This window comes from Archocentrus centrarchus, chromosome 10, assembly GCF_007364275.1.
Source record: "Archocentrus centrarchus isolate MPI-CPG fArcCen1 chromosome 10, fArcCen1, whole genome shotgun sequence".
Lineage (NCBI taxonomy): Eukaryota > Metazoa > Chordata > Actinopteri > Cichliformes > Cichlidae > Archocentrus > Archocentrus centrarchus.
In genome coordinates, this window is record NC_044355.1 from 17,654,798 (window position 1) to 17,671,144 (window position 16,347).

At 48.2% G+C, this 16,347-nt stretch overlaps 1 protein-coding gene across 1 annotated transcript; it reads left to right on the top strand.

The window, feature by feature from the left end:
• Window positions 1-2,252: 2,252 nt before the first annotated feature.
• On the top strand, window positions 2,253-3,269 carry LOC115787185 (uncharacterized). Its single transcript, XM_030739768.1, has 3 exons — window positions 2,253-2,301; window positions 2,574-2,910; window positions 3,026-3,269. The coding sequence occupies exons 1-3, from the start codon at window positions 2,253-2,255 to the stop codon at window positions 3,267-3,269; spliced, it is 630 nt and encodes a 209-aa protein (XP_030595628.1).
• The last annotated feature ends 13,078 nt before the right edge of the window (window positions 3,270-16,347 follow it).

Sequence of the window (16,347 nt, forward strand, 5' to 3'; positions counted from 1 at the left end):
TACTTAAAGATCAGTGTCACTGCTGGTAGCATGAGGCAATACCTGGACCGGATAGCGGTTCTACAGGGAATCCAACTCCTTCAGGATGGTATTTCAATATGTGCAGTTGGCAGGTTTGCGGTCTCCCAGCACAGTCTCAGAGATGGAGTAGATTCCAGGAAACAGACAGTTACTCTAGGAGAGCTGGACAGGGCTATAAAAGTTCTTTAACCCATCAGCAGGACCAGTATCTGCTCCTTTGTACTAAGAGGAACAGGATGGACACTCCCAGAGCCCTACAAAACGACCTCCAGCACGCCACTGGTGTGAATGTCTCTGACCAAACAATCATAAACAAACTCTATAAGGGTGGCCTGAGGGCTCGATGTCCTTTTGTTGGCCCTCTGCTCACTGCTCAGCACCATGGAGCTCAATTGGCATTTGCCATAGAATACCAGAATTGGCAGGTCCACCACTGCTGCCCTGTGCTTTTCACAGATGAGAGCAGGTTCACCCTGAGCTCATGTGACAGACGTGAAAGGGTCTGGAGAAGCTGTGAAGAACATTATGCTTACTGTAACATTGTTTGACATTACCGGTTTGGTGGGGGGGTCAGTAATGGTCTGGGGAGGCCTATCCATGGAGGGATGCACAGGCCTGTACAGGCTAGGCAACAGCACCCTGACTGTCATTAGGTATCAGGATGAAATCCTGGGACCCATTATCAGACCCTACCCCAGTGCAGTGAGTCCTGGGTTCCTCCTTGTGCATGACAATGCCTGATCTCATGTGGAAAGAGTAGGCAGGCAGTTCCTACAGGATGAAGAATTGTAAGGAACTGTGCAAATCTTAATAATCATGAAACATGTAACCATGTTTATACTGTGCCAACTGGATGCAGTAAAATTTTGTAAATATTTAAGTGTGTTCTAGGCTGCTGTAAGCTATCTCTCTTTCTCTGTCTCTCATTCTGAGTGTGTGTGTTTAAGCTAAGAGATTTACTGTAATGATAGATTTTTTAAATGTTAACTCTTAATTGCATATTTTCTAAGTGGCTGCACAGCACTGAGAGAGAGCCCTCTGCTGACAGTTGTTATTTCTTATAGTAGAAATATAGAATAATTAAATATATTTATATCTAAACCAGAAGGTGAAGATGTTACATTTGTTTCAGTGAATATTAACTTTACTTACTGAGTATTTTCATAAAGCTTTTACTGCAAATATAGCAATAATAATTAGTAGAAGGAGCACTTTGGCATACACAAAAAAGTTGCTCATTGTTTGTTACGAAGGTCTGTGTGTGACTGCTCTGTGCTTAAAGAGGATAAATGTTGATTTTCTGCAGTGGCTGCTGTTCTTTAGCCTGTGAGGGGAAAAACATCTTACAGCTGTGGACTGGAATAAATTAGTATCATTTAAGTAAGGTTATTTGTTATGCTTATTTTTGTCAGGGATCATGTGCAGAAACAGGCACCTGCAGCCTCTGAACAGGAACTCAAACCATCAACGTGCAGGTTACCAGCAGCTGCTCTAACCTTTGTCTCAACCACACTTTTATTCATGTTTTATTTCTAGCTGCCCACACAGACATATTAAGACAGATCTGACCCTGATTTGCCATGCTGTGGATGACACTGTGGTGAGGTCTAGAACTCACTATAGTACATTTAAAATTATCTGCCCACTGTGAAGTTGTCAGATACAAATAAGCTGATAAAATGTTAAGCATGTGTCTTTTCCAAATCCCAGACTGAAGACAGAATATAAGGAAAGTTTTAGGTGCTCAAACAAAATGTAGCTGTTACTGGTGGGTTTCAGCATGCCCAGTAAAATGTAAGAAATAAAAAGATTTCTGTAATCGATCATTTCTGTGTTAACACTGGAATATTTTATCTCTTAGTCAAAACTTCTTTTGGTATAAATGACGAATGTTTCCCTTTCTTCCTCTCAGATCATCACACATTAATTCTCTTTTTCTTGAACACTAAAAGGGGAAGAAAAACTGATACCACCTCCTTCTCTCTTCGTATGAGGAGATAATTATAACTTCAGCACAATATAGCATCAAGGTTTTCACACATTGTCCTCTGAGCCTGATCACTAACAGGACACACTGCAGTCCTTTCACAGCAGCACACACACACACACACACACACACACACACACACACACACACACACACACACACACACACACACACACACACACACACACACCTGTTTGTGTTTGAGGGAAAGTTTGAAAGTTGCTGAGTGGATCAACAGTGAGCAATGGAAGCTGTAGTTGGACTGTTGTTGGTGTTGTTTGGAGTCTCTCATGGTGAACTTTTCATGTTGTCCTTCATTAGTGCCAAATTTCTGTGTTTAAAAACATGATTTGTGGCCACAGGATCAAGAACAGATAATGAAACAAGTTTGAAAAAAGTGAACAGTTTTATTTAAACTCTTAACATTATTATTAATTGTTATTATTTATTATTAACATTTATTAAAGTTTATGTGGCTATAGTGATGAACTGATTAAATAATATAGAGGATATATATGTGTTTATTTATTTATTTTTGGTTAATTTTGTATTGTTTTATTTGCAGGTGTGGAAATTCACTGTGATGGCAGACAGGATGGAGCTCATTGTTATGGATCTTTGGGAGGAACTGCGGACATCCAGCTGACGGGCAGCACCTCAGAAATAACTAGATACCAACTGACAAAGAATTCACTGAAAATACTACTTGTGAGAAATAATGAGCTTATTTCTAATATCATAGAACATCGATCTCTCTTTATTCCCAATAATGGAACATTTAGGATCAATAACCTGAGCAGGAATGACGGTGGTAATTATACCCTTGAAAACTTTGATTCAGATGGAAGAAGATCAGGCATGCAGATTTTACAGCTGTTTATTCAAGGTGATTTTTTTTCCCAGTCGGGAAATTAAACCATTAATAGATCCAATTTGTACACTGCATTAATAATCTGCATAGTATATATTGTAAATTTTTGTATGTGTAATTTTCACTCTCCTCGTCTTTCATTAGAGACTATCTGAGTGTCTGTCCCAGGAAGAGATGAGGGTGTCCTGCTCCTCTGAGGGAGGGGACAGTCCTCAGTACAGCTGGACTCTGGATGGACGCACACTGACAGATGCTGAGCTCCTTTCTGGAAACAATGAGGGTAACATCATCAGTCTGAAACAGCACGTCTCAGGACATCTGGTCTGCTCATTCGGGAACAACGTCAGTAATGCCGCCAAAGAAGAGAGGATATCTACCTGTGGCGAGTGAGAACATTGTAATAATCACAACATTTTGGTCACTTTGTCTTTCATCAATTACTTTTTTTTAACCATAGGCTTCATTTTCATTAACTGCACCTCAATGAATGGGACACAGATATCTGGGTGGGTGTATAAAGGCTGTGTATTGAACTGACAACACAACCTACCACAACACAAACTTGTCATAACCTAGGGGGAGGGTCTGCGTGTGTGTGTGTCTGTATACATGTGTGTTTGTCCTGCGGGCCACAGCGGAGGTTCCGGTGTCTCCGCCTCCCTAGGGCGGAGATCACCACACCTGCTACGGATCAAGCCATCAGGCAGGGTCTTTTTAAGCTGCCAGCAGACCATCACTCTTCGCTGGATCATTGACTACTTCTCAGTTAGTACCGGCTCTCTGGTGTGACTCTCGCTTTCGTGGATGTATATTACTTACCTGCTCTTCGTGTTCGCTCCTTTTTCAGATCCCCGTGTCAGTTCCTGCTCGTCCTTTCGGAAACCCCGGCTTTTCGTCAACCCGCCGCTCCACGCCGTACCACAGCTGGCCCCTCACCACCTGGGAATTCCTTCAGCCTCTCGACCCGCTTCAGCCGCCTCCCCCCTCGCCTTCCTGGACCCCCTTGTCTTTGCACCTTTATCAATCACTGTAAATAAACTTGCACCTTGCTTTCATCAGCCACCGCTTGTGTGTCCTCTTCCTCCTCGAGTCCTGACAGAATGATCCAGCCAAAACCGGACACCGCGGACGCTGATCCGGTTCATCGGGCCCTGGCTATTCAAGAGGAAACCCTCCAGCGTCACGACCATATGCTCCGTCTGGTTTCCAGTCAGCTGGGCGCAGCCACCCAACAGCTCGCCGATCTCCGAGGTATGTTGGAATCCACCATGTCATCCGCTACGCCCCGTCACCAGGATTTATCCCCTCCGCCGACAGATCCGCCGGCTGGTTTGGCTTCCGCGACCGAGCCCGCCGTAGCGTTGGAGAAAGCCCTGCCCATCCCGGAGGTGTTCCGCGGTGAGTTAGGGAAATGTGGAGGTTTCCTCACCCAATGTTCCCTCGTTTTCCGGCAACAGAGAAATGCCTACGCTTCTGATTGTGCAAAGATTGGTTTTATGGTCAATCTGTTCCGCGGTAGAGCATTAGAGTGGGGGCACGCTGTGTTACGGGGAAACCCCGATCTGTCTTTCCCTGCGTTCTTGTCTCGATTTAAGGAGGTGTTTGATAAAGGCACCAGCCCCGAATCCGCATCCCAGAAGTTGCTCAGCCTGCGGCAGGGACGACAGAGCATGGCGGATTTCTCCGTGGATTTCCGGATCCTCGCGGAGGAGGCCGGCTGGGAGGAAAAGGCGCTCAGGGGAGTATTCCTGAACAATATTAATGATGATCTCAAGTATGAACTTGCCACTAGGGATTTGCCTCAGTCCTTGGAGGCCGTGATTTCATTGTGTATCCATGTAGATGACCGCCTGAGAGCACGACGGACTCCGAGGAACTACAACTCCCAGCATGCCCCTCGCCGGGCGGTTTCCGCGGACCGGAGGAGCCTCCTAGCGGACGACAGCTCGGCTACGGCGCCCCCTTGCGGCGCGGAGGAGCAACCCATGCAACTCGGCGGCGCACGGCTGTCTCTCTCTGAGCGACGACGGAGATGGGAGGCGGGGGAGTGCATCTACTGTGGCAAAAAGGGCCACTACATCGCGTCATGCCCTGTTTGCCCAAAAGACCGCGCCCGTCAGTAATGGTGGGGATACTGGCGGGTCAAGCTAACGCATGCTCCTCCCTGCCCAGATTCACGCTTCAGACAAGGATAAATCTTCCATCAGGCAGTCACACAGTCTTGGCACTCCTCGATTCCGGAGCTGAGAAAAATCTCATGGACCGTGCCCTCGCCCAGCAGTGGGGTGTTCCATCCACAGCGCTACCCACGCCTCTCCTGGTCTCCGCTCTGGACGGCGCCAAGCTTTCTGAAATCACTCACAAGACCCAACCGCTTTCTGTGACTCTGTCGGGTAATCACTCTGAACGGCTCTCCTTTTACCTGTTTGACTCTGCACAGACGCCCATCGTCCTCGGCTTTCCCTGGTTGCAACTGCACAATCCACAGATTAACTGGGCGAATCGCAGCATCTCGGGTTGGAGTGAGCGGTGCCACCAGCGCTGCCTCAGATCCGCAACTCCCTCTCTCCCTCGGTCCACCGATTTGGGGGAGGGGACCCCACCTGACCTGTCCGGCGTCCCCTCGATCTATCACGACCTCGCTGAAGTATTCAATAAGGACCGGGCTGTTTCCCTGCCTCCCCACCGGCCTTACGACTGCGCCATCGACCTCATCCCGGGGGCGCCCTACCCCTCCAGCCGCCTCTACAGCATCTCTCCGCAGGAACGGGATGCCATGGAAAAATATATCACCGAAGCTCGGGCGTCCGGTCTGATTCGACCCTCCACCTCTCCCATGGGCGCAGGGTTTTTCTTCGTGGCCAAGAAGGACAAGACCCTCCGGCCCTGTATTGACTACCGCGGTCTGAACGAAATCACTGTGCGCAACAAATATCCTTTGCCACTTCTCACCTCTGCCTTTGAGCTCCTGCAGGGGGCAGCCATCTTCACCAAACTGGATCTCCGGAACGCTTACCATCTCGTCCGGATCCGGCAGGGAGACGAGTGGAAGACTGCCTTCAACACTCACCTCGGCCACTTCGAGTATCTTGTCATGCCCTTCGGCCTAACCAACGCGCCAGCTGTGTTCCAGGCCCTCGTAAACGACATACTCCGGGACTTCATCAATCATTTTGTGTTTGTCTATCTCGATGATATTTTGATCTTCTCATCCTCATTACAGGAGCATCAGGGACATGTGCGGCAGGTGTTGCAGCGGTTACTGGAGAATCGTCTGTTCGTGAAGGGGGAGAAGTGCGAGTTTCATGTGGAGTCCACGGCGTTCTTGGGATACATTATTGGTAAAGGGCAGATCAAGGCGGACCCAGTTAAGGTACAAGCGGTCCTGGATTGGCCCGAGCCAGCGGATCGGAAACAGCTGCAGCGTTTTCTGGGCTTCGCCAATTTCTACCGCCGCTTCATTAAAGATTACAGCTCCATCACCCATGCTCTGACCTCTCTCACCTCTCCCAAGATTCCTTTCAGATGGACCCCCGCCGCTGCAGAGGCTTTCGCGCTCCTGAAGGGTCGGTTTGCCTCCGCACCCATCCTCATCCAACCTGACCTATCCAACTCATTCGTCGTGGAGGTGGACGCGTCCGACGTGGGGGTAGGGGCAGTGTTGTCCCAACAGTCCATGGGTAGCCTCCGACCCTGCGCCTTCTTCTCTCGCCGCCTCTCCCCGGCAGAACGGAATTACGACGTAGGGGACCGGGAGCTGCTGGCCATCAAACTAGCCTTGGAGGAATGGCGGCACTGGCTGGAGGGCGCGACGCATCCCTTCTTGGTCTGGACTGATCACAAGAACCTGGCCTATCTGCGAACCGCCAGACGTTTGAAACCCCGGCAGGCCAGGTGGGCCTTGTTTTTTTACCCGATTTAACTTTACTATCTCTTATAGACCTGGGTCACGGAATGTCAAGCCCGACGCTCTGTCCCGACAGTTCAGCTCCACGGACTCCTCCTCGCAGCCAGAGTTTGTCTTGCCTCCCTCTTGCGTCATTGGAGCCATCACCTGGGAGATCGAATCCGCCATTCAGGCAGCTCTACGGACTGAACCAGATCCTGGGACGGGACCCCCCAACCGCCTTTATGTTCCCTCTCGAGTGCGAAGCCGCGTACTGCAATGGGGACACGCAGCCAAATTCACGTGCCATCCCGGGGCCAATCGCACTGTGGCCTTCCTCCAGCGTTATTTCTGGTGGCCTACATTGATTAAGGATACCCGTGAGTACGTGGCAGCATGCAGCATTTGTGCACAAAATAAACCTTCTCTGTCACCTCCATCAGGTCTCCTCCGGCCCTTACCCACCCCTAAGCGACCGTGGTCTCACATAGCTCTGGACTTCGTCACAGGACTTCCTCCCTCTGAAGGAAACACCGTGGTCCTGACCATTATCGACCGGTTTTCCAAGGCCACCCACTTCGTTGCGCTACCCAAGCTCCCCTCCGCCTTGGAGACGGCCCGGCTTCTCACCACCCACGTTTTTCGGCTCCATGGGATTCCTGAAGACATCGTGTCGGATCGGGGGCCCCAGTTCACATCTCAGGTCTGGAAGGAGTTCTGTACATCTCTCGGAGCCAAGGTGAGCCTCTCCTCTGGTTATCATCCCCAGACAAATGGGCAGACGGAACGGGCCAACCAGGAGTTGGAGGCAGCATTACGATGCGTGGCGTCCACCAATCAGGCCACCTGGAGTTCCCACTTGGCGTGGGTTGAGTATGCACATAACTCTCTCTCCTCCTCCGCCACAGGGGTGTCCCCCTTCGAAGCCTCCTTGGGTTTCCAACCGCCACTCCTCCCTGCCATCGAGGAGGATCTCACCATTCCCTCCGTCCAGCATCACCTTCGCCGCTGTCGCCGGCTATGGAGGTCCACCCGCGCAGCTCTGCTTCGGACGAAGGAGCAAAACAAACGCATCGCTGATCGCCATCGGACCCCTGCGCCGGACTACCAACCAGGCCAAAAGGTATGGCTCTCCACGAAAAATGTTCCAGTCCGTGCCGAGTCTAGGAAACTGGCCCCCACCTTCCTGGGGCCCTTCGAGATCGACTCCATCGTTAACCCTGTGTCTGTCCGCCTCAAACTCCCTCGTACCATGCGCATCCATAACGTCTTCCATGTCTCCCAACTTAAGCCTGTTGCCACCAGTCCTTTGTGCCCTCCAGCTGCCTCACCTCCTCCTGCCCGTTTTCTCGATGGCCAGCGGATCTACACCGTCCGTCGCATTATGGACGCCCGCCGTCGGGGGCGGGGTTATCAGTTCTTGGTGGACTGGGAGGGCTACGGTCCCGAAGAGCGATCCTGGGTGTCCCGAGCTAACATTCTGGATGCGGCCATGGTGCGGGAGTTCCGGCGGCGCCATCCCGAGAAGTTTCGGTCGCCAGGAGGCTCCCGTTGAGGAGGGGGTACTGTCATAACCTAGGGGGAGGGTCTGCGTGTGTGTGTGTCTGTATACATGTGTGTTTGTCCTGCGGGCCACAGCGGAGGTTCCGGTGTCTCCGCCTCCCTAGGGCGGAGATCACCACACCTGCTACGGATCAAGCCATCAGGCAGGGTCTTTTTAAGCTGCCAGCAGACCATCACTCTTCGCTGGATCATTGACTACTTCTCAGTTAGTACCGGCTCTCTGGTGTGACTCTCGCTTTCGTGGATGTATATTACTTACCTGCTCTTCGTGTTCGCTCCTTTTTCAGATCCCCGTGTCAGTTCCTGCTCGTCCTTTCGGAAACCCCGGCTTTTCGTCAACCCGCCGCTCCACGCCGTACCACAGCTGGCCCCTCACCACCTGGGAATTCCTTCAGCCTCTCGACCCGCTTCAGCCGCCTCCCCCCTCGCCTTCCTGGACCCCCTTGTCTTTGCACCTTTATCAATCACTGTAAATAAACTTGCACCTTGCTTTCATCAGCCACCGCTTGTGTGTCCTCTTCCTCCTCGAGTCCTGACAAAACTGCTGTGAGTAAGGAGACTTGCATAGTGTCAAATAAAATCTCCACTAATATCACACGATTCAATCCAAGTGTCAGCACTGATGACCCACAGTATATTAGTGAGTGAAAAAATTCCATAGATTGATGTCATTTTCTCCTTCCTTCATTGTCTTTTTCCATAAAAACATAATTGGTGGCACAAACATCTGTGTTTTTATGTCTTATTTTTTTAAAACAGGCAATTTGGTGCTGGTCATGGTCTTCTCTCAGCAATGATGATTTTCTTAGTTGTGTGTGTAGCGGTCATCTGTGCTCAGAGGAGAAAGCAAAACGACAAACCAACAAAACAAAAAGGTACAAAACTTCTTTATTCCTCACTCACTTTTTTTGCTCTTTTTATAGAATAAGCTTTTTTCCTTTTTTAAAATACATTGTTAAAATACTGTTTTGCTAAGAATTATGTCAGTGTGGGTATCAGTCGCTTTCAGGCATTAACTAGGAAAGTGTGGAAACAGCTCTGTCCAAAGGTAACAACACTACAGTTCACTGATGAAATGTTTTAAAAGTCCGTTTTGTGTGAATGTTGGCTGGAAGGCTGCCTTCAGTACTTTTGCTAAAACTAAACAGCAGACATGACAGCGAACACTGTTGTTTAACTCTTATCAAGACAGCAAATCACTTTCATAATAAATCAAACCATTTAGTGACTGTAACACTATGTTTGTGTCACCCTTTCTTACTAATTTGCAGATGAAGAAGATGACCAGGAAGTAACCTACACTGATGTCAGGGTCACGCAGCAGCAAGTGGAGCAAACAGTGCAGGCAGAGGAGGAGGAGGAGTACAACCAGATCAAGTTTTCAAAGCAGCCTCGGCACAATGAACCAACAGAAGATGTTCACCAGTGTCCACAAAGTCAGGTGGTCTGAGTCATCAGACTGCACCACTGAGGGTCCATAGAGGGAGGAGGTGATCAAAATGCCTAATGGTTTCTGAATTTGTATTCTGTTGAAGCTTTGATAGGACAAAGGTTATGATGGTTATTTAGGAGTTTTTCAGAAATAATCTGCGTGAGAACACATGTTCTGTCTTGAGTGTTTATATGTTGCAATAAGAACAGAGGAATTGTATTTCTGTTATATTCATCAGAAATTTTTGGAGCTTTTATTTTGACATCTGTATAGACAGGAAGTGCTGAGAATTGTGGGGGAAAGCATGGCTGCACACTGAAGTCATTTATGTTACATCCAAAGCAATCCTTCGACTGGATCCTTCAGAAAGCAATGGCTGTGAGTTCTATCTGTTCTTTACATGTATGGAGATTTATAATAGTATGTTTTATGGCATTTTCTCTCGCTCTTTGTGAATATGATGGTTGTGACCTCTGAGTCAATGATACATGTGTGCTTACCTGTTACCTGCACTTTGTGTTAATCTCACATTATATATCTATAGGATGGTTACTTTGATGTCTCTTGCGTTAGTGTTTAACTGTGCTTACCTGTAGATTATATGACAATCTATTGAGAGTGTTTTTTATGTGTTTTTGTAGTTTCACTCCAGTTCATGGACGTCAGTTCAATGTGATGGCTGTATACGAAGTCATTAAAGGAGCAAGTACGCTCACTTTCCTGGCTCCAGAAAAGGAGTTTGGCTGGCTGTTTATTTATGTTCATGCTCAGTGAGTACAACACATAGAGAGAACAGTACAGTGAAAAGCCATAACATCAGAGGGATTCTTCAGCAGAGTTATGGATCCCGAAACTGCAGACCAGGATGAAAAGGTGTCAACGGTCTCCAGCTCCAAGCAGACCTCTTACTCACGGCAGTCAGTAGCTAGTGCTGCTGCTAAAGCCAGAGCTGTGGCTGAAGCTGCGCGCACGAGGGTCACATTTGCACAAAAGGAGCTTGAATTAAAAAAACAAAGAGCCAAATTGGATTTGGAAAAGGCCACACTAGAAGCAGATCTAGAAGCACTGGAACTCGAAAAAGCAGCAGCAGCTGCTGTCGCAGAGGCTGAGGTTTTGGAGGCAGCAGCAGCCATAGAATGTAATGACAAACACAGTATCAGGAGTGGCATCTCGCCCTTGACCATCAGACAGCAAACTGAGGCGTACCTTGAAGATCAAGCTCAGGTCAGTCTCAAACCCACCACAGAGCCTCTAGACACGCCAAGTCCCCTCCAGGTTAGGAAGCCATCGCTATCAACAAAACAAGAACCCTCAGAATCTGGCATAGAGTATTACCATGCCTTACCCACAAAGCCAGACTACTCGCAGCTAAGTGAGTTTCAACCAGCTATGGGACGGCAGCCACTCTTACCTCAGTACACTAGGTCACACTCTCACTACCCTTTTAAGGCTTCTTCAGAACAGGGTCCACCCATGAAGCATTCAGATGCCACTCAAAGGATCAGCAAACAGCAAAACTCTCAGACTTCATCTACACATATGTTGGATTTTGCAAAGTATCTGGCGTGCAGGGAATTAGTAACCACAGGTCTCACAAAATTTGATGATCAGCCAGAGAGCTTCAGAGCTTGGCAGTCATCCTTCCTTAATGTCATTCAGGACTTGGAACTGACGGCCAGTGAAGAGCTAGATTTACTAGCAAAATGGCTTGGCAGGGAATCATCAGAACACGTAAAAAGGATTCGCGCTGCCCATGCCACCAACCCTAAGGCTGCACTTCAGTTGTCTTGGTTGAGACTTCAGGAATGTTATGCAACACCTGAAGTGATAGAGTGTGCTCTTTTTAAGAGGCTAGACAGCTTCCCTCGCCTCACTTCAAAAGAAAACGTAAAACTAAGAGAACTGAGTGACCTACTAATGGAGCTGTTGGCTGCCAAGGAGGATGGATATTTACCAGGTCTTAGTTACTTGGATACTCCGCGGGGCATTAACCCTATTGCTGAGAAGCTGCCGGTGAACCTACAAGAGAAATGGCTCTCTGTTGGTTCAAGGTATAAAGAACAGTATAGGGTATGCTTTCCCCCATTTGACTTTTTTGTTGACTTTGTTAACAGTGAGGCAAAGTCCAGAAACGATCCCAGTTTTGTTTTGACAAACAGCAGTCGTTTTTATAATCGTAACGAAAAACCCTTGGTAAGGCATGATGGTGGGAAATTTGCCATAGCTGTTCGAAAGACAAATGTTTCAGCAGCAGCTGATCCAAACTTAAGTCATAGAGAAGAAGAGAATAGGAAGGGTACAAGTGATCTAGCTAAGTACTGTCCACTTCACAACAAGCCCCATCCTCTGGAAAAATGTAGAGCCTTTAAAACAAAGCCACTCATGGAACGCAAGAAGTTATTAAAGGACCACAAACGGTGCTTCAGGTGCTGCTCAGGCACTCATGTTGCCAGGGAATGTCTGCTGGACCTACAATGCAGTGAGTGTGGGAGTGACAAACACTGCACCGCGCTCCATCCAGAAACTACACTCCTAGAAGTGTTGCCACCTGAATCAGTGCCAGATACAGACCAGCTAAACAACTCCCCTCCAGAGGTAACTTCAAAGTGCACTGAGGTCTGTGGAGATGGTCTCCCTGCACGATCCTGTGCTAAGATATGCCTGGTGCGGGTTTTTCCAAAAGGACAAAAGGAACACTCAGTCAAGATGTATGCTATCCTTGACGACCAGAGTAATCGCTCACTAGTCAAATCTGAGTTTTTCCAGCTTTTTAGCATTTATAGCGACCTTGCACCTTATTCACTGAAGACCTGCGCTGGAACCACTGAGATGATGGGGAGGAAAGCAGTTGGTTTCCAGATTGAAGATTTAAATGGTGAGCTGTGCTTAGACCTACCTCCACTTATTGAATGTAATGAGATCATGAGCAACAGGTCTGAAATCCCTTCACCAGAGGTGGCACTTTCCCATGCCCACTTGTTACCTGTGGCACCTTACATCCCTGAGATAGATCCTGAAGCACAGATTCTGATCTTATTGGGGAGAGATCTCATACGTGTTCACAAAGTGAGACAGCAAATTAATGGACCCCATAATGCGCCCTTCGCCCAGCGTTTGGATTTGGGATGGGTGATAGTTGGGGAAGTTTGCATCAACAGTGCTCACAAGCCCATTGTAACTGCCTACAAAACTAACGTCCTGCAGAATGGTCGTCCATCTTTCATGGTGCCATGCCAGAATAACATCTCTGTGAAAGAAAATTTGGGCTATGGCGGGGAGCATAGACCCGATATATACCCGTGCCTGTTTAGCTATGGGTCCATCAGAGTGCCAGCTGAGGAAAATCTCGGGTTGACTGTATTCACAAGACAAACGAATGACAACAAACTTGCCTTGTCCTTTGATGACGAGATCTTTCTGAACATCATGCAGAAAGAGTTCTGCCAGAATGAGCAAAACAGCTGGGTTGCTCCTCTACCATTTAGGTCACCCAGACCACGCCTGCCAAACAACCGAGCTCAAGCCCTCTCTCGTCTCCACTCCTTGCATCGCACATTGGGCAAAAATCCTGAAATGAAAGAGCAGTTTATTGCTTTCATGAGAAAGCTTCTCGAAAACAGACATGCTGAGGAGGCACCTCCTCTCCAAGAAAATGAGGAATGTTGGTATTTACCTATTTTTGGTGTCTACCACCCCCAGAAACCAGATCAAATACGTGTGGTATTTGACTCGAGCGCACAAGAAAATGGAATTTCTCTTAACAGTGTCCTGCTCTCAGGCCCAGACCTAAACAACTCCCTTCTTGGAGTACTGCTTAGGTTCAGGAAGGAACTTGTTGCTGTGACAGCCGACATCCAACAGATGTTCTATGGTTTCATGGTGAGAGAAGATCACAGAAACTACTTAAGATTTCTCTGGCACAAAGACCACGACCTGACCAAGGAAGTATTGGAATACCGCATGCGGGTGCATGTGTTCGGGAATAGCCCTTCACCTGCAGTTGCTATATATGGACTTCGAAGAGCTGCCCAAAAGGGTGAACACATGTATGGACCCGATTCACGCCACTTCGTTGAGAGACACTTTTATGTGGATGATGGACTAATCTCTCTCCCAACTGTAGCAGAGGCCATTGACCTCCTCAAACGCACTCAAGCATCACTGGCAGAATCCAATCTTAAACTGCATAAGATTGCCTCTAACAGCATTGCAGTCATGCAAGCTTTCGCTTCTGAAGATCTGGCCACAGGTCTAAAAGACTTAGCGCTGAATGAAGAAATTCTGCCAATGCAAAGAAGCCTTGGGCTGTGCTGGAGTATAGATTCTGACACCTTCACATTTAAAGTTGCGGCTGATGACAAACCGTTTACCCGACGAGGAGTGCTGTCAACGGTTAACAGTCTCTTTGACCCATTGGGCTTCGTTGCTCCAGTGACCATCCGAGGACGAGCACTGCTAAGAGAATTTTCGGCCGACATTTGTGACTGGGATGCTGAACTTCCCGCAGACAAGTTGAATGAATGGGAAACATGGAAGAAATCACTGCAGGATTTGAGTGACCTCCAGCTTCCTCGTACCTATACACAGCAGCCCCTTTCCAGCACTGCATATGCTGAGCTGTGTCTATTTTCTGATGCCTCAAACTGGGCCATAGGAGCAGTAGCTTACCTGAAAGTCATCACTACAGATGGACAGTGTCAAGTTGGCTTTGTACTCGGGAAAGCAAAGCTAGCGCCCAAACCAGAGCCCACGATCCCTCGCCTTGAACTTTGTGGGGCGGTGCTAGCTGTTGAAATGGCAGAGTTAATTCTTGGGGAGCTTGATCTCAAACCCAATAGTGTGAAGTTCTTCTGTGACAGTAAAGTAGTTCTTGGATACATCCACAATGACACCAAACGATTCTATGTGTACGTGCATAATCGTGTTCACAGAATCCGACAGACAACTTCTCCTCAACAGTGGCACTATGTACCAACAGATCAAAACCCAGCTGATCTAGCCACCCGATCTGTCTCACCATCACAGCTTGCAGAAACTACCTGGTTTACCGGTCCAGAGTTTCTTTATAAGCCTCCTGTGGCTGAAACACATGAACCATTTGAGCTGGTGGAACCAGAAACCGATGTGGAGGTGCGACCACAGGTGATGTCCCGTGCCACCCATGTGGCTAAGGGTAAATTTGCATCCGATAGGTTTCAACGTTTCTCCACCTGGAGGTCTTTGCTGAGAGCGGTTGCCTTCTTAATACACCAGACTCACTCATTCAAGACCAACTCCCCGGATACATGTAGGCAATGGCATATCTGTAACAGACCTCGTACTCCAGAAGAACTGGAGGCAGCAAAGCTAACCATACTAAGGTTGGTGCAAAGAGATGCTTATCCAGAAGAATATGCTGCACTACAAGAGAAAAGAGCAATTTCAAGTACAAGTGCAATCCTAAAGCTGGATCCTGTTATGTGCAACGGCCTGTTACGGGTTGGGGGACGTCTGAAACACTCCACTGTGAGTCTTGAGATAAAAAATCCAGTCGTTCTCCCGAAACAGAATCATGTCACCAAATTGCTGGTGAACCATTACCATGAAAAGGTAAATCATCAAGGACGACAACTTACGGAAGGTGCAGTTAGAGCTGCAGGCCTGTGGATAGTTGCTGGCAAAAATTTGATTAACTCTATGATCCATTCCTGTGTTGTCTGCCGAAAGCTGAGAGGGAAACTAGAAGTCCAGAAGATGGCCGACCTTCCCCCAGAACGTCTGAGCATGTCACCTCCTTTTACATATGTGGGGTTAGATGTTTTTGGTCCATGGGAGGTGACCACCCGACGTACCCGGGGTGGGGCAGCTCAGAGCAAGCGGTGGGCGATACTGTTTACATGCATGAGTACCAGGGCTGTGCACATAGAAGTCATAGAGTCCATGGATTCAGCTAGCTGCATCAATGCACTACGTAGACTCTTTGCCTTAAGAGGACCTGTGAAGCAGCTGAGGTCAGATCGCGGTACAAACTTCATTGGAGCTTGTTCCGAACTGAGAATAAAACAAGACAATCCTGGGCAAAACAAGATCCTGAGACACCTCTATGAGCATGGGTGTACATGGGAGTTCAACCCCCCCCATGCTTCTCATATGGGGGGCGCGTGGGAGCGCATGATAGGTGTAACCAGGAACATACTGGACTCCATGTTGCTTCAAAGTAAACATACTCACCTGACTCATGAAGTACTCTGTACCTTGATGGCGGAGGTGTCTGCCATAATTAATGCAAGACCACTGGTTCCAGTTTCTTCTGATCCTTCTTCGCCATTGCTGCTGACCCCTGCTATGATAGTAACACAGAAACCAGGTGTATCGCCACCAGCTGGTAGTTTTGTTGGAAAAGAACTTTTCAAGTGCCAGTGGAAACGAGTACAGGCACTCGCTGACGAATTCTGGACCCGATGGAGAAATGAATATCTCCACACTCTGCAACCGAGGCGCAAGTGGCATGTAGCATGTCGCAATGTGCAAGTGGGTGACGTCGTGTTGCTTAAGCAGACGCAATCACCTCGTAATGAATGGCCAATGGGGCTGGTCACTGCTTCCTT